Below are 22,554 nucleotides of genomic sequence, written 5' to 3' on the forward strand. Positions count from 1 at the left end.
GTCAGAAGAATCGAAAGGTGATTATTTAAATGATGATTTTGTGAATGACTCAAGTTCGGAAGAATCTGGGTGTTTAGTTCTTGAATTACAAAGAGTTAGCAGGTCCAACAAATAGTTAAGGGGTGAAGGCAGAAGAATGGGGTTGAGAGGCTGAATAAATCAGTCATGATTAGATGGCAGAGCTGGTTTGATGGGCCGAATGGCATCATTCTGCTCCTATGCCTTATAGTTATGGCGGTAATAGGGCCGAAGTTTAAGAATAGGGATTTTGTTACAGGGTGTTGGTGAGATCACACCTGGAATACAGCATGCAGCTTTGGACTTCTTATCTAAAAGACATATAATTGTATTGCAGACAGTCCAAAGGAGATCTACCAGACTAATTCCCAGGATTACAGCATTGCCTATCAAGAAAGGTTCATGAATTCGTGTCTGCATTCCACAAATCTGTCTGTTCTCAGACTCATCCACTGTCAGGAAGGCAGGAGAAATGCAATCTAGAGGAATAGCACCTCATGTTCCATATGAGAAATCCAGAAACCAAAAGGTTCTCCTTTTTCAGGTAACCTGCTGCCTTCTGCCCATCTCTCTGTCCTGATCAGTCCAGGTCCTCCAATAAAAACCAAATCTCACTTCCCTATCATCTGATTGCTTTCTGCTCCCCCACCTGCTCCATCCGCCTATCCTCCCACTAAGTCCCTGCTCCCATCAGCCCACCTCATTTCCCTTGGTCCCATTCTCCATTTTCATCTCTTAGCCGATTCCAACACACACAGGCGTTTATCACCTCCACTAATCACATCACAGCCTGTTACTATTTCTGCTCTTCCAGCTCCCACCCAAATCATTCTGCCAATCAGCCACTCCTCACCTCCATCCCCCAATCACTTGCCAACTCCTCCCTCTCACTCATTTAAACTGCGGGAAAATAATACAATGAAATTCACAAAAAAAACACCAGACAAGAACTGACAAAAACATAGATTTTCCTTCTGTATCCTCCTTGGATCTAACATGTAGGAGTACAGCCAGGTGTAAAAGTTCAATGGCTTGAGCTGCACACCTTGATGATAATTCAATAATTTATAATTGTATGTGCTTTGAGAACATTTTGTCCTGTGGGGACAAGACGTTACAATGCGCACAAGGCCTGCTTCAGATATTTACAGAGGAAATGAACAGGTCACTGTCAAGAAGTCTGATGCTGGGTATTAACCCTGAAGAGATTCTAATTGGTGAGATACCTACTCCTCATGGTGGGTTTCCCTCCACCATACTCTGATCTAGGGCATATCCTACCTCACCTCACCCCCTACTCATTCCCAATCTTCTCCAAGTATTTACAATTCCCATTACTAATCCTCAGAGCCCCAGCTTTCCCAGCCTGATATGCTACCCCCGCACTACCTGGATTTGGTCAATCTCCTTTGGATGTCTGTCTTTGGTGGAGTACAGTCTTTATTGAATTTGTAGCCCTGTGCCCACAAACAAAATAGAACATCAACAGTTTAATGTCTTCGTTTTCTAGTCAAAATTTATTTCTACGCAATAAGTTATGAAATTATTCACCAAAATATCGTGATCTGTTTAGAGCTCACATCTGTGTTACGTTGCCAAGTTATAATCAGTGAAGTATTTGTTACATTACAGGCTCAATCACAGACTTCCGTTTCCCACCACGCTACTTTTGGCTCTGGTGATCCAGAGCAGTCAGTGCATTGTGTGGTTTACGGAAGAGTGAGAGATGCTTCATTGTGAAACAAATCTGTGTCACTCCCCTGCTCAGCCAGAAATGTATTGCTTCTGAACGCTAAAGAATCCCTTGCTACCTCTCACTACAGAACATTGAACACGAGATCAGGCCTTTTGGCCCACAATATTTCTGCCAATAATGATGCTAAATTAAACTAAATTTCTACTGCTTGCACAGACACATAATGTGGAGAATTATGCATCATCTCGAAAAGCCTCAAACACCGGAATGGGGGTGGGCGTGGGGGAGAACACCTTTACTCTGAGTGTGCGGAATCTGAACGCACTGTCTGCAGCTTCAATAGAGGGAAATTCCACTCGGTTGTCACGCTAAGCAAATAGTGAAGGGAAATTTGGAAACCTACAGCAAAAGGGCCAAGGGGTAGAACCACTGCAGACACAATCGTCTACCATAACCATTCTCTCTGTGCATTTCTGGGAATCGAAGACTATTATCAGAAACACCTTGACTTCCGTTTTACAGATACTGGCTTTATTTCGGAAAACAACATTGAAAAGACTCCATTGTAAACGCAAAACATCAGTATGTAAATCATTCCCATCCTATTGAATTTACACTGATCACTCAGATCCAATCGTCAGCTTTGTTAACAACGTTGAATCTGAAAACTGAACAATTAACGTGTTCGCATATAGCGAATGGAAAGGGGCCGGAAATTCTGCCCTTGGAGCCTCGGACCAATTTAATCTAATGGATGTTTTGGGCTTGCATGTTTGTCGGACAATCTGTCTCCTCCCAAAAACAATCAGGAAGCCTAGCAGTCTTTGAAAGCTTGGCCGTGCTGACTCCGGCTCCGTCTAGTTCGCACAGATCCAATCACTCTTATCTAGTATCTGCTGGAGACTCGGATTGCTCGACTGAGCAGAACCGTCTCCAGAACACAGTAGCTTGCCACACACAAACATGCACGTACGCACCAGCTGCCGAGGATCCCAAGCACAATACCCTCCCTGTGCTGGCTACAGATTTCTAAAAATCATTCTTAAGGCACATTCTCGCGTCAATCATGACGCAGAACAGTGCATTCAGAGATCAAGGAAGGCCACTCTCAGTACGTTTTCATTTTGCTCAAGGCTGTATTTCAATTATAACTGTACACTCATAACCCTGATATCAGGCCCCGCTGTCTGCTCTGGTCATACTTAAAGATTCTGCCACAACCTCCACTCACACTCTTGTACGCCTATTGTAATACCCACCCTCATGACCCGGTCTCACTACATGCTCCACTAAAAAAAACCTGCTGGGCTTGGAGCATTAACTCATTCATTCCATCTCTAACAAATCAGGTACATAAAAGTATGTTTTCCCCCCTCAAACCTATCTACTAAATCCTGAATTAAACCCGAGAACACCTGATAAAAGTGTGGTTCAACAATTATGCCTAAAAGTGGAATATTCAAAATTAGCACAAAAGTAAATCTTGATGATTAATAGGTTTCAAAGAAATAAAGGGGGCACCAGTCATTTTGGACACGATCACTAATTTCTCTTAGGTTTCTAATTCAAACCAGCCACCATCAAGAAATCAGACAACTATGAATGAGAGAAGTGAGTCATCACCTCCTCACTCACTACCATTCAGGGTCCAAATCAGGCAACACTTCACCTGCAAGTCTGTTGGGGTCATCTACTGTATTTGGGTGCTCCCGGTGTGGCCTCCTGTATATTGGTGAGACCTGACATAGATTGGGAGACTACTTTGCCGAACACCTACGCTCCGTCTGCCAGAAAAAACAGGATATCCCTGCAGCCACCCATTATGATTCCACTTCCCATTCCAACATGTCAGTCCATGGCCTCCTCTACTACTGTAATGAGGCCACACTTAGATTGGAGGAGCAACACCTTATATTCCATTTGGGTAGCCTCCAACCTAATAGCATGAACATCAGTTTCTCAAGCTTCTGTTCATTGCACCCCTCCCCTTCACAATTCCCCATTCCTATTTCCCTCTCTCATCATATCACCTTACCTGTCCATCACCTCCCTCTGGTACTCTTCCCTTTCGTCCATTGTCTTCTACCCTCTCCCATCAGATTTCTTCTTCTCCAGCCCTTTGTCTCTTTCACCAATCAACTTCCCAGTTCCTTACTTCACACCCTCCCTCTCTCTCTCTCTCTCTCTCTCTCAAGGTTTCACCTATCATTTGCCACCTTGTACTTCTTCCTCCCCTCCCTCCACCCTCTTACGCTGACTCCTCCTCTTCCTTTTTGGTCCTGAAGAAGAGTCTCGGGCGAAAAGTTGACTGTTTACTCTTTTCTGTAAATGCTGCCTGGCCTGCTGAATTCCTTCAGCACTTTTTGTGTATACGGGTAACAGAAGCAAGAGCTGGCCCCTTGTGACTGCTCCAACATTCCACAAGATCATCTCTGCCTCTTTGCCACAGAGGCACTTTCCCTGGAATCATTTAGTACCCCCAAATCAATCAATTTTAGTCTTGAAATGATTCAAGAATGGAATCTCTACTACCTTATCAGGTAGAGAATTCCAAGGATTAGAAGGGCCTGTTATCGTGCTGTATCACAAAATAAATAAATCATCCTTAGTGGGAAGTAATTTTTTTCTCAACTCAATCTCAAATTGTTGATTGAAATAATAATTTAAAAACTGCGAAGGATATAAATATGTAATAAAAACAGAAAATGCAGATCTGGCAGCACTTGTGAAAAAAATTCATTTGTCGTTTTTGTGATTTTTATTAACGACCTGGATAGACCTGGGGTAGAAAGGTGGGCTGGCAAGTTTGCAGACGACAAAAAGGTTGGTGGTGTTGTGGATAGTGTAGAGGATGGTCGAAGATTGCAGAGAGTTATTGATAGGATGCAGGAGTGGGCTGTGAAGTGGCTGACAGAGTTCAACCCGGAGAAGTGTGAGGTGTTACACTTTGGAAGGACAAACTCAAAGGCAGAGTACAAAGTAAATGGCAGGATACTTGGAAGTGTGGAGGAGCAGAGGGATCTGGGGGTACATGTCCACAGATCCCTGAAAGTTTACTCACAGGTAGATAGGGTAGTTAAGAAAGCTTATGGAGTGTTTGCCTTCATAAGTTGAGGGATAGAGTTTAAGAGTCGTGGTGTAATGATGCAGCTCTATAAAACTCTGGTTAGGCCACACTTGGAGTACTGAGTCCAGATCTCATTGCCTCACTATAGGAAGGATGTGGAAGCATTGGAAAGGGTACAGAGGAGATTTACCAGGATGCTGCCTGGTTTAGAGAGTATGGATTATGATCAGAGATTAAGGGCGCTAGGGCTTTACTCTCTGGAGAGGAGGATGAGAGGGGACATGATTCAGGTGTACAAGATATTAAGAGGAATAGATAGAGTGGACAGCCAGTGCCTCTTCCCCAGGGCTCAATACAAGAGGACATGGCTTTAAGGTAAGGGGTGGATGGTTCAAAGGGGATATCAGAGGAAGGCTTTTTACTCAGAGAGTGGTTGGTGTGTGGAATGCACTGCCTGAGTCAGTGGAGGAGGCAGATACACTAGTGAAATTTAAGAGTCTACTAGACAGGTATATGGAGGAATTTAAGGTGGGGGTTTATATGGGAGGCAGGGTATAAGGTTCGGCACAACATTGTGGGCCAAAGGGCCTGTACTGTGCTGTATTGTTCTATGTTTCAGATCCAGAACCTTTCCGCAGAATTGAGAAAGAAGAAAAACAAGTTAACTTTTGGGTGACACCTGGTTCTGGGTAGCAAAGTCAGTGAGAATCATCCTATAAAGATCAATGAATGTTTAAATGAGATTGCCTTTCAGAGTCCCAAGACGGGAGTTCAGCCCCCATCTGGTTATCTTCTCAGTACACAAACCAAGTGTATTCAGGATAAAGACCTGCAACTTCTGCCTTTTCTCTAGAATCTGCAAACTTCTACCTTTTCTCTAGAATCCTGTGTATCCTGGCTTTGAAAGCTCCCCAGAAGACACTTAAAAGGCAATGCCACTTTTCCATTTACATCCCTGTAGTCCTCTCTTCCCAGAGCCTCTTCCCCCACCTCATGGTACCAAACTCTGGAGGGTTGAGCTGCTAGTCCCGTCTTTTCTAGCAATGAGAACATATTTCCATGTGTAAACCAACACTGAGTTTGAGTGCCTTACAAGTCGAACTCCTGGCATCAAAATAGGTTCGTTTTAGCTTTGCATTCTTTTTATGTGCCTTATCCCAGTCTATTCTGCCACTTGCCCGACCTTCATCTCCTATGTTTGACTCTGTCTACCACCACTGCCCCAATGTTATGTTCCACAGATACTCAGGGGGTACTTTACTGGTTACCTCCTGTACCTAATAAAATGGCCACCCGATGTATATTCATGGGCTGCTGACATAGCCCATCCACTTCAAGGTTCAACATGTCATGCATTTAGAAATGCACTTCTGCACACCACTGTCATAACATAAACATTATTTGCACTACTGTCACCTTTACCCAACTGTAAACACCTCTATAAATATGCCATCCACATTATTCTAGATTGAGGGTTGATGGGGTTGATGGGCCAGAGTTACTTAAAGGTAGAATTTTTTTCAGATCCAATACTATTCTGCTCTGTTCGAACTTTCACAGATGGAATAAATTAGAGATGAACTGTTGATTAAATACTGTCACTGATAAAACTGAAAGCATCAAGCCTTTGTTGAAGAGCTGGAACTGGGTTTATATTTTCATTTCCCTCCAAATTTATTTTTAGGGTAAAGTTATAATTTTTCTGTTTTCTCCTTAATGTCATGTACCCGGGCTTTATTTCACTCTGCATGAAAATGACACAAAATGTTCCAATTTTAGAAACAAACTCCCATGGTTTACCATCAGAAAATCACTTCCTGGGTCCGGCTGCCTAGCATACTTGTCAACATCAGCACAAAAGATCACTTACAGTTACTGGCAGAAACAAAAAGCAATACTAAATCCCACACCGCAGAAATTGCTAACAAGCTGTGAGCAGTTTTTAAAGTCCATCTTGAGAACCATCATTTCATTGCTGATTGCAAGATACTTGTCAATGACAGAGCTACAGCTCAAAACATAATCGTTCATGACATGATGAGAATAAACATCACATTCATAATTTGGCAACCATTATTGAAACAAACACTCAAAATAGCAAAATGTCATTGCTTATGTTAATAAATATAGTGAAATTTACTAAAAATGGCCATTTCAAAAATAACAGTTGGTCAGTGAATTGAACAGCTAGGAAACAGCAGAACAGTGCCAAGTGGTGGGACACCACCAGCGCCAATCCTCAGCTCCAGCTCTAACTCCATCTCAAATCCCCACGGGACTGATTACATTGGTCTCTATCCAATGGTTCCAGTTGAAAATAGCGCCAGTGCCAGTATGTGTCAATGGACTGGATTTCCATGCCCACAAACACTAACATGAAATAACATAACAAACGACCTCCATCTAAGAGCCTTCGGACTCTCCAAAGCAGAGGGGCTGAACATAACTTTCAGAATGGTCTGGAGATTGAATCTGGGATTGGACGACTGGCAGACTGGTTGTGGCTAATGGGAGACCCTACAAAAAGGGAGGCCATCAGTCCAGTGGGGTCTGTCTAACAGAGGGATGAGTGTAACTCTGGGTAACCTGCAAAAGATGAACATAAAGCATCAGTGTTGTCCTGTGCAATCTGTCTCTTTTAAAATAATAAAAGGTGACTAATACCCTGAAATTTAAAGTGTACCTGTGATTAGCAACAGCAGCAAACTGAAGACAGAAGCACCTCAAAAATCATACTTTCTAATTAGCAGTTTGAATCCATTTCCACTCTTGCATCACACTGAAAAATGTGGCAAGGTTTGGGAACTATTCATGAGAAAAGACAGAAACTCAACAATAATTGGTTTTGCATCAATCCTCTTCTATTTGATTTTGACCTACTAACAGCCTAAGTTCTGTACTGGAGCTTTAGTAACATTTCATACCGGCCGTACAAGATAGTAGGTAGAGAGATTGTAACATGATTTTTAAAGGGGGAGAATGGGGTAAAAGATACAACAAGACAAAAGGTGAAATTCTCCAACTTGTGTTTTGATATTCCAAGATCCCAGGAAAATTGAAGGAGTTGGCCCTTCCCACTTGTCCCATAATTCAATGTGATCAGTGGTTGATCTGCCCCAGGCCTTAACAACTTCTTTATGCCAGTACCCATGGTTTCAATCAGCAATTTTCCTGATCAGCAATTTATGTGCCACTAAATACCTGCTAACATCTACTCTCCACAGCCCTCAAAGGTACAGCATTCTAGAGATTACATTCCTTAAGGGGATAAAAATGTGCAGTGTATTCCTGATGTGGCTTCACCAATATCCAGTACAATATGTAAAAAAAAATTCTATTTTAAACTCCAGTGCCCTTGCAATAAAGGCTAATATTCTATTTCTTCCACCTGCATGCTAACTTCTCGCAATTCATGCACAAAAACATTTATATCCCTCGGCATTCACTCATTTCTATTTTTTATTCCTTTAGGTAATACTTTGCTTTTTAATTCATCTTAAGTTCCTCACGCATTTTCCATTTTAAACTCAATTGGTTAAATTTTCACCCACTTAAACTATACATCTTCTGTTGCAGAATCCTAACATCAACACCTCTAGAATTTCCATGTCATCCACAACCATTGACACTCTGTCCCTCGTCCAATATATCAGTATTGTAAACAATTGAGTGCTGAGGAATGATCCTAGGGACATTCCATAGTTGCATACTTCCAGCCTGAGAAAGGACCCACTATTCTGATACACTGCCTTCTGCGGAGAGAAGATGGCATGTGATGGCATGGCCAAAGATGGAGAAATAAAAATGAAAGTCAGATCAATAGGAGTAGGGATCTCAGAAGGCTTCAAGGATTTGTAAAGATTGGAGAGATCTGTAAACTTGGAACAGTTTGAAGACAGGAATTTTAGAATTGATTCATTGCCAAACTGGGAGTAATAACCATAGGAATGAGGAGTAAACCGTGCTTGGGGTGAGGTCACATTCAGACAGCAGAGATTTGGATAAGCTCAAGTTTAGATGGCACAAGGTTAGCAGATAAATGAGAAAGCAAATACTCAAAGAGTCTTTGCTCTTCAAGATGAAATGCTGTTGAATGCATCTCCTTTTAGGGTCAAGTATGTTTCCAAGATCCATGCAACAGAATTGTTCCTTTACACCCTTGCAGCTTTGTGTCTAAACTTGGAAGTCTATCATTTCCACGTTCCAAACCATCTACCATTTGGCATGCCAAAAATTATAGTGGTGCTTAGAGCTTGCTATTGCCCTGCAGTATTGTAATCATTAATGACCAAATGGGCTCAGTTTAATTCAAAAGCCTACAGTGGAAAGTAGTGAGTGAAATGTGCCACTCATATGCTCAAATCTTGTTAAAATACAGGAAGTGTGTGATTTCCATAATATGGGCCAGAGAACAGATCTGGTCAATGTAATGTCTTTGCAGTTCTGTTGGGCTGCTGATTCCCCCCAAACACTAAAAACCAAAAACCCCTCGTGGTTGCTGAGCCATTCAGTAAGATGATTTCTGACCTATTAGCTCAACACCTTGTTCCTACACAACTCCATACCTTATTTTCTGTCAAACATTTAAATCAGTCGATTTTCATTATTAAAGTTAGAGGCTGAAAATGATTAGACAAATGGCTTTTATTCGTCCTGACTGGTTGTCTTATTAACACCTTCTTTAGGTTGATTTCTCTCTCATTCAACAACTTGGATGAAAATTCTGCTGCAAAGCAACAATCTAGATTTGTAAGATTACCCAGGCGAGGCCGATCATCTCCAGTCACCTACTAGCCAACTAGTGTTGGGGAAGACCTAAGAACTGAATTTTCACAATCTCACTGGCCTGATTCAGAACTTCCCTCCTATATGGCCATTTTAGACTCAATTACATGGTCTAAAAATCTTGTTTGGGTAGGAGCATTTTAAAAGACTTTATTGCATAACATGCTGCCCGACTTTGAAAGATTTTAATCTGATCGATTTTGGGGCACAACGGTGCAATCTTTGCGCAATAGTGCTGTCAACAATCGGGTGGGTAAATGGTGGTCCCATATCTTCAGTTCAAGAGCTCTCCTGACCCAGGCAATTGAGCTGGATGTCAGTCGTGAAAAACGATGCAGGACAGAAACGGACCGCCTGGCTCACTGAACCTGCATGGAAAATCAACCACCCACGTACACAATCTAATTTTCATTCCCCGCATGCTTCTCCCTCGGACACTCATTTGGGGCAAATTACAAAGGCCGTTAACTTTCTGGGATGCGAGTGGAGACCCAGGCCACGCAGTCACAAGGATAACGTGCAAACTCCACTTAAACAGCATCGGAGGTCAAGTTTGAAGCCAGGTATCTGGCGCGCTATGAGGTAGCGGTTCGAGGAGATCCAGCCACTCTGCTAGTTCGGAAAGAGTGGAGGGCTGATTGTGTGCTCCACCTAGTAAGTGGGGATGGGGGGGGGGGGGGGGGGGGAGAGAAGAGATGATTTGTGGCGATGACAGAGATGGGACAAGCTTCGTGTTGTTGCTACTCGTTACGTTGAAGGTCACCGGCGACTTCAAACTTTCACTTCAGAGAAAAAGCGTGCACACTTACAGATTTCTAAAAGAGCGTAAATCCTCTGAACCACAAGATCAATCATTTGTTGGTTTAGTAGTGGGGATGCGAACAGGAAAAAGCAGGTTAGGCCACTAAAATTCGCCCCCCACCCCACCCACCACCACTTCATGTTGTACGTTCACTGTTACAGCACCAGGTGATATTCAGAAACACACTTCCAGCCAGAACCAGCACTGTGCGTTGCATGTGTAACTACCCGCTTTTAAGGCCATACTTTTAAACAGCGATCATATTGACTCGTATATCCCTTCCGCTATCCCAATGAGAGATCCGCTGCTGATCTGAAGCTTCGCCCCCGCTCATGACAACCACCGGAAGAGCTGACCATTGAATTCTGTATTTCAAAGCAGACAAAATGCTCACCAGCTTTCATACACTTTCTCCTGGCTGCTCTTCAAACTAAGTCTTCATTCTATATTTCACGTCGACAAAAGTTCGCTCGGAACTGCTGTTTCACTAAAGCACACAAACCGTTAACTATCAATGTGCTTCGGAAGGGCATTATACTTCCTACATTCACTTAGAAGTACTGAGAGATGCAGTTATTTAAAATAAACCTTCGCTAAAGTTACCAAATTTGCCGTTTTCAACTAATCCATATTAAATCAACCCGGACATTTTAAAATAGTCACTGTCTTCTAGCAAAACGACCCTTAATCACTCCGCAAGTAATTCAGTGAATCGCAAACCCTCATTTCAAAAGCAGCAAGTTCTGGAGCATCACCATTGCGATATAATTTGACAGGGACGCAAAGAAAGTCGACACTCACGTTTTATTATCATTTTTCTGCGAAGGCTCCCGCCGGCTGGGAAAGCCTCGTGGAGGTACCACGGCTCCAATTCAAAGAAGTATGCAGCAAAGTTTTGCTGGAGTTGGTGCCTCGTAAGAGGCAGTGTCCATTTCACTGCTCTCTGGAGCGGTCCAGGGTCGAAGCTTAGATTCCACAAATGAGTGTACTTCCTTCCACGAGAAACAGAATGTATTCTGTCCCCTCCCAGCACATTACAAAGACATTGCTCCGCTCCGGACTCCCCGCACAGCTGGTGAGTGTGTATGACTTTTAAGCTCCGTTGGCAGGGAGTCTTACTGGACCTTTCCACTGACTCAGGGGAACCCAGCTGTCAAATGCAAGGATTCACCGAGATTTTTAAAATATATACGATTGTAACATCTACTAAAAGGTATCCAGGTACTTCTCTACATATAGTCAGGAGGAAGAAAATCCTACGGTAGATAGTTTTCTTAAAAATGGGAACAATTGCTGCTCCTCTCCAGTCGGACGCTATTTGACAGTGAAACTTCGCCCGAACTGGCAGGGATGAATGGGAGCTGACAGTACAGCAGAGAACCGTCACCCAACAGCCAGAGATTTTACCTCCAGGCCGAGGGGGTTGCATTCAAGACACAGATTTATGGGGCGCTTAATTGAATAATCCCCCTTAGTAAAGCCAGTAGGGCACCACACGATTATGTGTATACGAGGTTTTACCTCATAGTTGATATTTTTTAAGAATCAACGTTTTAAAGAAAAAAAAGACCTTTAATAATATTTTATTCAATTTCCATTCTCATAGATTATACTGTGGAAGAACCAGAAATCAAAAACAAATTCCTAAAAGCAAGAAAGGGAACGAACTCTAGGATACAAGAGGTTGATGGACTGGTTTAATCCCAAACATGTAAAACAAACATAGAATTTTGGTGCACTTCCAAAATTACAAGCAGCATCAATTTACAAATGTAATTGAGAGCCAATAAATTGGAGCCAGCTAACAATCACAGCTGCTCATATTTGAGACATGAAAAGCTAGGAAACAGGATTAAAATTGCCATTTTGGTACATGTGTTGGTGAGTTCCCCCTTGTTGTGGAAATACATGGGAAGCTATTTGCATCATACAAAATGAGAGAAAGAGATACAGTCTAAGAAATATAGTTCAGAAAATGGCCTTTTGGCCAATTGGGTCCATGCCAACCAAACTACTCATTCACACTAATCCTACATGAACCTTTTCTTTGTTTTCTACACATTCCCAATTTTAACAGCAAATTTCCCCCTTCCCCAATATTCTACTACTTACCTACATACCTACAAGGGTTAATTTACATCAGGAACTTAATATACCAACCTTCACAAATTTGGAATGTACAAGGAAACCAGTGTAGCAAGAGGAAACCCATCTTGTACTAAGTAACATGTATGCATTGAGTATTAAAGTTGACATTATTAATTGATCTCTGTAATGACCTGTGCCAAAGAATGCAAATCCAAAACAACACACATGAAATGCTGGAGGAACTCAGGTCAGGCAGCATCCATGGAGATAAACAAACAATTAACATTTTGGGCCAGGATCCTTCTTCAGTTCTGGAAAGGAAGATGGGAAGATACCAGAACAAAAAGGTGTGGGGGGGGGGGCAGGAAAGCAGGGCAGCTGGAAGGTGATAGGTAAAATCAGTTGCATAGGAAATGTAAAGGGCTGAAGAGAAAGGAATCTGATAAGGGAGAAGGGTGAACCATTGGAGCAGGGGACCCAAGGGGAGGTGATAGGCAGTTGAGAAGTAAGAAGCCAGCATGGGGAATAAAAGAGGGGAGAGATTTTTTTTAACCGGAAAGAGAAATTGATATTCATGCCATCAGGTTGGAGGCTACCCAGATGCAATATAAGGTGTTACTCCTCCACCCTGAAGGTAGCCTCATCGTGGAACATGAGGAAGCCATGGACCGATATGTTGGAATGGGAATTGAAATTAAAATGTTTGGACACTGGGAAGTTCCACTGTTGGTGGATGGAGCAAAGGTGCTCAACAACTGGTCCCCCAATGCAATTCCAACTTCAGGTCTTTAAGAAGAAACTTCAAAAAACAAATCAACTGACAAAAATTAGATTTTTAAGTGTCTAAGGAGTGGTGCCTATTAAGAAAAAAAGATAACGTGTGGAAAAACTGATGAGACCAAGATTCGTAATCAATATTTTGCACACGTTGAAGAAAGAGCAAGATATTGAATTGTATAAGCGTTGCAAAGGAGTGTTTAAGGGTTTTACCATTTTAAACTGGCCATGCCAGATGAAAATTTTCTCAGGCTACTAAGAGAAGCAAGGATGAAAAGGTGTATTGGCGAGGTAACAACTTCAATGTTTTAATCCTCCCAAATTGCAGGGGGCATTTCAGGATAGGAACGCTGCTGTTTTACAAAAGGAGGTATAAACTTGACAAGCCATTTAATTTAGCTTTGGTGATGGATAACTTTTTGGAATCAATTGTGACAGACAGTATAAATTTCAATTTAAAGAGACGCAGATTAATGAAAGGCAGTCAGAATTGATCTTTCAAGTGGGCTTCATGTTGGATGTACATGAATGGACTTTTTGAAAAGGAGGGCAAGTTCATTTGAGTTAGTGCTTGTGGACATTGGCCAAGCTCACATGGAATCCAAGGAAGAGTAGACAATTAGATCTGAGCTCAACTCAATAGTAGAAAACAAAAGATAATAGTTGATTGGTTAATTTGGGAATAAAGATAGGTTTTAAAACATGTTTCGTGGAGTCCAGCGCTGAGTCCCTTGGTTATTGTTATATATTTGACTTTGACTCTGTAAGGGAAAATAAAGAAATGGGCAAAAAAATAAAAATTGGCCTTTTGGTTGACAATGTGGTGAAAAGATTAAGATAGGGTACGTTTGGTCATTTGTGCAGTCAAGTTGGAAAGCAAATTTATTCCAGGGAGAGAGGTAATGATAGAAAGCTGCACAATGCAAGAGAATAAACACTCAATTGAACATAAAAGGAGCTTGACTGCATTGCCTCAGTTCTTTAAAAGTTTGCAGGGCAAGGTACGAAGGTGGTTAAAATGCACTCAAGGAGATTCCCTTTTAACTGACATATAGAATTTAAGATCATTTAACATTCTGCTGGAGCTGTACAACACAGCAAGTGGTGTTGTGTACTGTACAGATCACTAGGTTACTAGAAAGATGCAATTGCACTGGAGAAGGCATGAAGAAGACACAGATGTTGCCAGAAGTGTAAAATTATAGCTTGTTTCCCAATCTTTGTTTATGGATAGTTTTTCATAAATCCTGTTTATTTTCCTAGAAATGTCTGCAAGAAAATGTATCTCAAGGTAGTATATGGTGACATGTATGTACTTTGATGATAAATCCTTACTTCAAACTTTACTTTGAGATTAACTAGGTACCATTTTGAGTCATGTAGACAGAGAGGAGATTGAGCTGTACAAAATTGTGGGCCCAAAATGAAAGTAAAATAAGTGTTAGCAGCGTGTAAACTTTAAGCATTGCTATAATTGAAGGGGAGTTAAAGAAGCTTTTTTCCCCAATCATTTGGTGGTGTGGACTCAAATTGAGAAAGAAGGTAGAAGCTGCAGTCCTCGTCAGATTTATAAAGGTGCTCACACGAGTAATTGAAGAGCTGTTGTCTGCAGAGCTAAAGACCCAGTGCTGGAAGATGGGATCAGGTTAGATCTCTCGGTGACTTTTATAGGCACAGAATGGAAGCAATACACAAACCTTCTATGATTTCATATGTTGATAGTAGGCCAGCTGTGAAAGGTGGCGGTATAATATCGTTAAGAGAAATACCATGGGAAGGAGCTGAATAGCTGACTTTTAGAAACTATTTCATCCATATTGTTTGTGTCGTCAAGTTCTATGAATGCATATGTCTTTTGAAATGCTTAGAAATCCCAAATTAGTTTTTCCTCCTACTCAGGCTCAATGGTTATGCAATGTTATGTCATGTTTAGATTTAGAGAAGATTTGTTGTTCAATTTCTGGATCTCGCCAAGACTTTCAAACATTGTGGGGACCTTTTCTGAATTATTTTCAAAACCTTCAATTCATTGTTTAAACTCAGGTGTTGGCTATTATTAATTTTTATTATATGAGAAGGTATTTTACCTTCTTTTCTCCTTAATGAACAGCTTCGGTCTTGTTAGGGAATAGATTCCTTTTTTGTAATAAATTAGTATATTTCAATATGACTATTGATTAACTTAATATGGGGAAAGAGATTGTTATTATGAAGTTATTATTATGGTAGTTTTTAAAAATCTTTTTTGACCTCTTATATACGCTTTCTTGTACTCTGCATTCTTTTATGTAGAAACTAATAAAATCATTGGAAAGAAATCCCAAACTAATGCGATGAATTTAAGTATTTTCTGAAGTTACTTGAAAACTATGCACTTACATCAAAACTAGCATCAGATGATTTGAGGACGCAGCTCAGGGTTACTGGGGAAGGATAATAATAATCACTGGTGTTGCCAAGAACACAAATCCAGAGATAAAAAAAATCAGGTCACATATCTTACTTCACAGCTGATTGCATACATTGAAGGCTTGAAACTACAAAAATATTGTTTGGTTATTTGGAAAACTATTTCCTTTATTTCACAGTTTAAAGTAAAAGCATTATCAAAGCACTCTATGTACACCATATACAATGTTGAGATTCATTTTATTTCATTTGCATAATTAGAGATAGAGTGTGGAACGTGCCCTTCAGGTCCAAAGGGCCTCACTGCCCAGCCTAGCTTAGTCACAGGAAAATTTACAATGACCAATTAACCTGCTAACCAGTACACATTTGGACTGCAGGAGGAAACCAATTTGGTTTACAGGGAGAACATTCAAGCTCTTTACAGACGGCACTGGAATTGATCTTTGGAATGACCCAAGCTGTAGTGCTTTGTTTCTTGCAGGCACCCACAGGAAAGTAAAGAAATACAATAGAGTCCATGAAAAAAACATGCACAACAATAAAAAACAATGAGCTAAAAGAGGACACATTGTGCAAATAACTTAATAAAGTAAACAAATACTAAGAATATGGGCAGCGGAGTCCACAAAACTGAGGCCACCCGGTGGAGACTACTCAGCGCTGGGGCAAGCGAAGCCATTCACACTGGTCCAGGAGTCTGCTGATTGTAGGACAATGACTATCCCTGAATCAGGTGGTGTGGACTCCTGCACCTCCTGCCCAATAGTAGTAGTGAGAAGAGAAAAAGGCATGTCAAACACAAACTGAGGGGATGGGCTCAGGTAGGAGAAGTTGGCTGGCATGGAGTGGAGGCACAAGAGGAAACTAATCAAATCCCAGCAGCAAAGTAGACAGAATACCTTTATAGCCTAGAAAGCAATATGTAGTCCTACAAAGGAAAGAACTTGAACAATTTGACACGGCATGGAAGAACCGTAGTAGGCTTTGTTGTCGAGCCATAAATACCAGGCTGACAATAATGATTCTGCGTGCCAAGCACTTCATGCTGATGGTGCTGTGAAGCAGGTCCAAGGTGCTTTCAACACAGAGCAGAAAGATAAAGTGTATGCACGCATGTGTACAGTGGGATAAACAACTGAAATTTAATCATTAATTGCATATTGTCTTCAACATTTGGTTGAGCAACACCAGAATTCTACCTTATACCAATTGTTCATTAGTCCTGTCAGATGATAAAATTACATTGAAGAATGAAACTGCAAATGCTTTTCTGAAAAAGAAACTCTTTTGCAATGTTTGATGACCTCTGAACCTCAAAGAAATGTTGATGGAGATCATTTACCAATGCAAACCAGTGAAGTGAGAGCAGAGCAGTGGTGGAGGTGTGGAATGTGATAAAATGGGGGATGGTGGTGTAGATGTTTATAAAACAGGGTTTAATCAGAATATTCTCAAAATTAATCAAAGGCTATTTTTCACATGAAAATAATTATTCCCTGTCAACAGTACTCAGAATGAATAAACTTTTATTCTTAACATACAGTGGCCATTTTATTAGGTAAACCTGCGCAACTGCTCATTAGTGCAAATATCTAATCAGCTAATCATGTGGCAGAAACTTAGTGCATAAAAGCATGCAGATATGGTCAAGTGGTTCAGTTGTTCAGACCAAACATCAGAATGGGGAAGAAATTTGACCATGGAATGATTGTTGGTGCCAGATGGGGTGGTTTGAGTATCTCAGAAACTCACATGTAATTTTATCATCTGAAAGGATTAATGTAAAAATGAACAATTGGGATAAGATAGAATTCTGCTGTTCCTCAACTAAATGTTGAAGGCAATATGCAAGTTAATGATTAAATTTTAAGTTGTCTATCCGTCTATACTCATCCAGTGAGTGGCAGTTCTGTGGGTGAAAACGCCTTGTTAACAAGAGAGGTCAGAGGAGAATGGCCAGACTGGTTCAAGCTGACAGGATGGCAACAGTAACTCAAATAACCACACATTACAACAGTGGTGTGCAGAAGAGCATCTCTGAATGCACAACACGTCGAACCTTGAAGTCGATGGGCTAGAGCAGCAGACGATCTCAACTATACACTCAAGGTGGCTAATTTATTAGTTGTAATGGGTATCTATTTAACGGGCACTGAGTGTATATATGTATCATGTAAACATGAAAATATTTGCCATCCAGCAAATGCAACGACTAGTGTCACAGCTCAGGAAAAGGGTTAACCAGTAACAAATGTCGCGAGCAGCTTGCATGAAACTTGAACTCAACCATGGAAAATTCACTTTATACACTTAACTACCTCTTTGTAACTGAACCTTTGCACAGAGAAAAAATGGACTGCAGCTGCCCAGCCAGAAGTATTTTGTATTGTTCATCATCAGCTCACTTTCCAAGCATTAATCTCCATGGATCTAGAAGGCAAACTGGCCAGATGCACGGCTGGCTGACATCACATTCATCCATCCATCAGCGGAGGCACCTGTTGTCTCGGGGGGCTGATTTTCCTTATTGTTATTAGGCAGAGGTTTGTTGCCTAAAACCACTTGTGGGTATTTATTTTTAAAATGTTTTCAATACATTTGACCTTTAATAGATTTATAGGACATTGTGTGCTACAGCACAATACAGGCCCTTTGGTCCACAATGTTGTGCTGACCTTCTAATCTAACCTAACCCTTCCCTTCCACATAGCCCTCCATTTTTCTTTCATCCGTATGGTTATTTATAAGTTTCTTAAATGTCCTAATGTATAAGCCTCTACCACTACCCTGGCAACATGTTTCTCACATCTACTGTTCTGTGTAAAAAAAATACCTCTACACTTTTCTCCAATTACCTCAAAAGCCATATTAGTCATTTCTACATTGGGAAAGAGTCCCTGCTTGTAATCCTATGCTTCTGTAATCTTTTCACCTCAGTCTAAATTTAATCAGGGTGAAAACTTCAGGGAGTTTGGGAGCAGTAACATGATTCAGAGAGCACACTTTAACAGTTGAAATTAAATACCAAGAGTTGAAACTAAATATATAGATTTTCTCATGTTCTATTACATAATGAAAATGTGGTTCCTTCAGGTTGTGGTAGCTGAAGGAAGATAGTGGGGATAAGCTCACTCTACCTATTAAATGCTCCCAATGGTGTGCATTTCAAATAGCCTCTGACAACCAAGTCCAGCACCTGACCTTCATGTGTGGCTTAGCTACTGAGCCTGGCAGAACCATTTCTACTAACAGGAGAAAGGGCAAAGGCAGGTTACTGGCGCCTTAAAACCAGTCACTTTGGGCAGATGGGGCTTGTTAGCTGTGATTGGCAGCTCATCTCTGATCTCAAACCTCCGCTGCCTTGTTTCAATACTCACACATGGGGAAGGCTTCGAGAGTAAACCCCAAGGAAAAATCCAGAGCTGCCTAAATCCTTAAGGCGGTCCTACTTAGAGTTCAATGCTTACTAGCAACTCTTGCGATGCAGCTGGTGCCAAACTGTATCGGTGTCTGCCATTCCTTTGGATTCATCAGCTGCGTGGAGAGGGGGAGCTTGCTGCATACTGCTTGGTGTCCTATACTGTACTGCCCTGGACTATGCATCATGTTAGACAGCTACGGCATAATATCCATGGTTGACATCAACCAACTGCGTGCCTCAACAGTTGCGTAAGGAAGGGACACAGTTATTGCTATGTGTTTTTCTCAGGTCATGATTCATTGATCCGACAATCACAAAGAAAAAGCTTGTTCTAGTTTTTCAAAAATGCATCCTGGATTTTTGGTCAAATCATATTTCAACACTAGATCAACTTAACCCCTAGATCTATTCTGAGTTTTAAACTCAAGTTATTGGGACTTGACTACCTAAACTTTCCTCACATGACAAAACCACCTTTCCTGGAATTAATCTGGTGGGCTGTTGCTATACTCTCTCTAACATAGGTTATATATAGGTAGATGGTTCCTTTAAATAATCTTTCTGATGTAGCCATTATTGAAACTTGGTTACATTGGGGGCAGGACTGGCAGCTCAGTATTCCAGGGTTCCATTGTTTTAGACATGATCGAGGGGATGGGATGACGTTACAAGCCTGGGTAAGTGTCATGGTACAGTATTGCTCTGTCAGGACAGACTGCAAAACTTGTCTAGCAAGGCTTCATCGGAGGAACTGAGAAATAAGAAAGGTATGACCTCATTAATGGGGCTATATCATAGACCACCTAACAGTCTGTGGGGTTTAGAGGAACAACTTTGTACAGAGATTGCAGATTGTTGGAAAAAGACATAAGGTTGTGAAAGTAGATGATTTTAACTTTCCACATATTGACTTGGACCCCCATGCTGTAAAAGGAATAGATAGGATAGCGTTCGTCAAATGTGCTCAGGGAAGTTTTCTTAATCAGTACGTAGAAGTTCCAACAAGAAAGTGTAAATTTCTATTATGGAATGAGACATGGCAGGTGACTAAAGTTTGTGTAGCATCGCGTGATCATAATACCATTAGTTTCAAGGTAATGATGGTAAAGGACAGGTCTGGTCCTCAGGTTAAGATTCTAAATTGGAGAAAGGCCAATTCTGATGGTATCAGAAAGGATCTGTTGTGGATTGGGACAGGCTATTTCTGGCAAAGGTGTATTTGGTAAATGGGAAGCCTTCAAAAGAGAAATTTTGAGAGTACAAAGGTTATATATGCCTGTCTGAATAAAAGACAAGGATAACACGTTTAGGGAGCCTTGGCTTTCAAGAGAGATTATGACTCTGGTTAAGTAAAAGGTGTATAGCAGGTATAGGAAGGTAGGAACAAATGAGATACTTGAGGAGTATAAAAAATGAGGCAAAGCAGCGAGGTCATGGACCCTATGCAGATTATAGAGGAAGAGGTGTTTTTCTATCTTGAAGCAAATTAAAGTGAATAAATCCCCAGGGCCTGACAAGGTGTTCCCTAGGACTCTTTAGAAGGCAAGTACAGAAATTGCAGGGGCCTTAGAAGAGATATTCAAATCATCCTTAGTGACAGGTGAGATACAGGAGGCTTGGAGGATAGCCACTGTTGTTTCATTGTTTAAAAAAGGCTCTAAGAATAAGCAAGAAAATTATAGGCCAGAGAACCTGACATCAGTAGTGGGAAAGTTAATGGAAGATATCCCAAGGGTATACATGAGTATTTGGGTAGACAGGGACTGATTAGAGATAATTGGCATGGCTTTGTGTCTAAACAACTTTAGAATTGTTTTTGAGGAAGTTACCAGGAAAGTTGATGAAGGCGAGGCAGTGGATGCTGTCTACATGTCTAACAAGGCATTTGACAAGGTCCTGCATGGGAGGTAGGTCAAGAATGTTCAGTCACTTGACATTCAAGATGGGGTTGTAAATTGGAATCAGAATCAGGTTTATTATCACCGGCGTGTGACATGAAATTTGTTAACTTAGCAGCAGCAGTTCAATGCAATACATAATAATATAGAAGAGAAAAAAAATCAATTACAGTATACATATATTGAACAGATTAAAAAACATGCAAAAAACAGAAATACTGTATATTAAAAAAAGTGAGGTGGTGTCCAATGGTTCAATGTCCATTTAGGAATCAGATGGCAGAGGGGAAGAAGCTGTTCCTGAATCACTGAATGTGTGCCTTCAGGCTTCTGTACCTCCTTCCTGATGGTAACAGTGAGAAAAGGGCATGCCCTGGGTGCTGGAGGTCCTTAATAATGAACGCTGCCTTTCTGAAATACCACTCCTTGAAGGTGTCCTGGGTACTTTGTAGGCTAGTACCCAAAATGGAACTGACTAAACTTACAACCCTTTGCAGCTTTTTTGCTCCTGTGCAGTAGCACCTCCATACCAGACAGTGATGCAGCCTGTCAGAATGCTCCCCACGGTACATCCATAGAAGTTTATGAGTGTATTTGTTGACATGCCAAATCTCTTCAAATTCCGAATGAAGTATAGCCGCTGTCTTGTCTTCATCAATATGTCAGGACCAGGTTAGGTCCTCAGAGATCCTGACACCCAGGAACTTGAAACTGCTCACTCTCTCCACTTCTGATCCCTCTATGAGGACTGGTATGTGTTCCTTCATCTTACCCTTCCTGAAGTCCACAATCAGCTCTTGTCTTACTGACGTTGCTTATGGCACCACTCCACTATTTGGCAAATCTCACTCCTGTATGCCCTCTTGTCACCACCTGAGATTCTATCAACAATGGTTGTATCACCAGCAAATTTATAGATGGTATTTGAGCTATGTCTATATATATCATGTGTATATAGACAGTAGAGCAGTGGGCTAAGCGCATATGATGTGTTATCTCCAATCCGCACAGATTGTGGTCTTCTGGTTAGGAAGTCAAGGATCCAATTGCAGAGGGAGGTACAGAGAACCAGGTTCTGTAACTTCTCAATCAGGATTGTGAGAATGATGATATTAAATGCTGAGCTATAGTCGGTGAACAGCATCCTGACATAGGTGTTAGTTGTCCAGGTGGTCTAAAGCTTTGTGAAGAGCCATTGAGATTGCATCAGCCATTGACCTACTGTGGGAATAGGCAAATTGCAATGGGTCCAGGTCCTTGCTGAGGCAGGAGTTCAGTCTAGTCGTGACCAACCTCTCAAAGCATTTCATCACTGTCGATGTGAGTGCTACTGGGTGATAGTCATTAAGGCAGCTCACATTATTCTTCTTAGGCACTGGTATAGTTGTTGCCTTTTTGAAGCAAATGGCAACTTCCGCCTGTAGCAGTGAGAAGTTGAAAATGTCCTTGAATACTTCCGCTAGTTGGTTGGCACAGGTTTTCAGACCCTTACTAGGTACCACATCGAGAACTTCTGCCTTGCGAGGGTTCACTCTCTTTAAAGACAGCTAAACATTGGCTTCTGAGACAGAGATCACAAGGTCATCAGGT

At 41.3% G+C, this 22,554-nt stretch overlaps 1 protein-coding gene across 5 annotated transcripts in view; it reads right to left on the reverse strand.

The window, feature by feature from the left end:
- Nucleotides 1-22,554, reverse strand: part of si:dkeyp-23e4.3 (rho GTPase-activating protein 7) — a 191,065-nt gene that overhangs the window by 32,489 nt on the left and 136,022 nt on the right. The window contains exon 1 of one of the 5 annotated variants that reach the window (XM_059990532.1): nucleotides 11,170-11,401. The exons of 3 other annotated variants lie outside the window; for them this stretch is intronic. In XM_059990532.1, coding sequence (XP_059846515.1) covers nucleotides 11,170-11,182 — 13 coding nt within the window. In that variant the 5' untranslated portion in view covers nucleotides 11,183-11,401. Of the gene's footprint in view, nucleotides 1-10,762; nucleotides 10,788-11,169; nucleotides 11,402-22,554 lie in introns of those variants that run through there. One more of the 5 variants, XM_059990533.1, reaches the window with a different exon arrangement.

The sequence above is a fragment of the Hypanus sabinus genome, chromosome 15 (assembly GCF_030144855.1).
Source record: "Hypanus sabinus isolate sHypSab1 chromosome 15, sHypSab1.hap1, whole genome shotgun sequence".
Taxonomy (NCBI): Eukaryota; Metazoa; Chordata; class Chondrichthyes; order Myliobatiformes; family Dasyatidae; genus Hypanus; species Hypanus sabinus.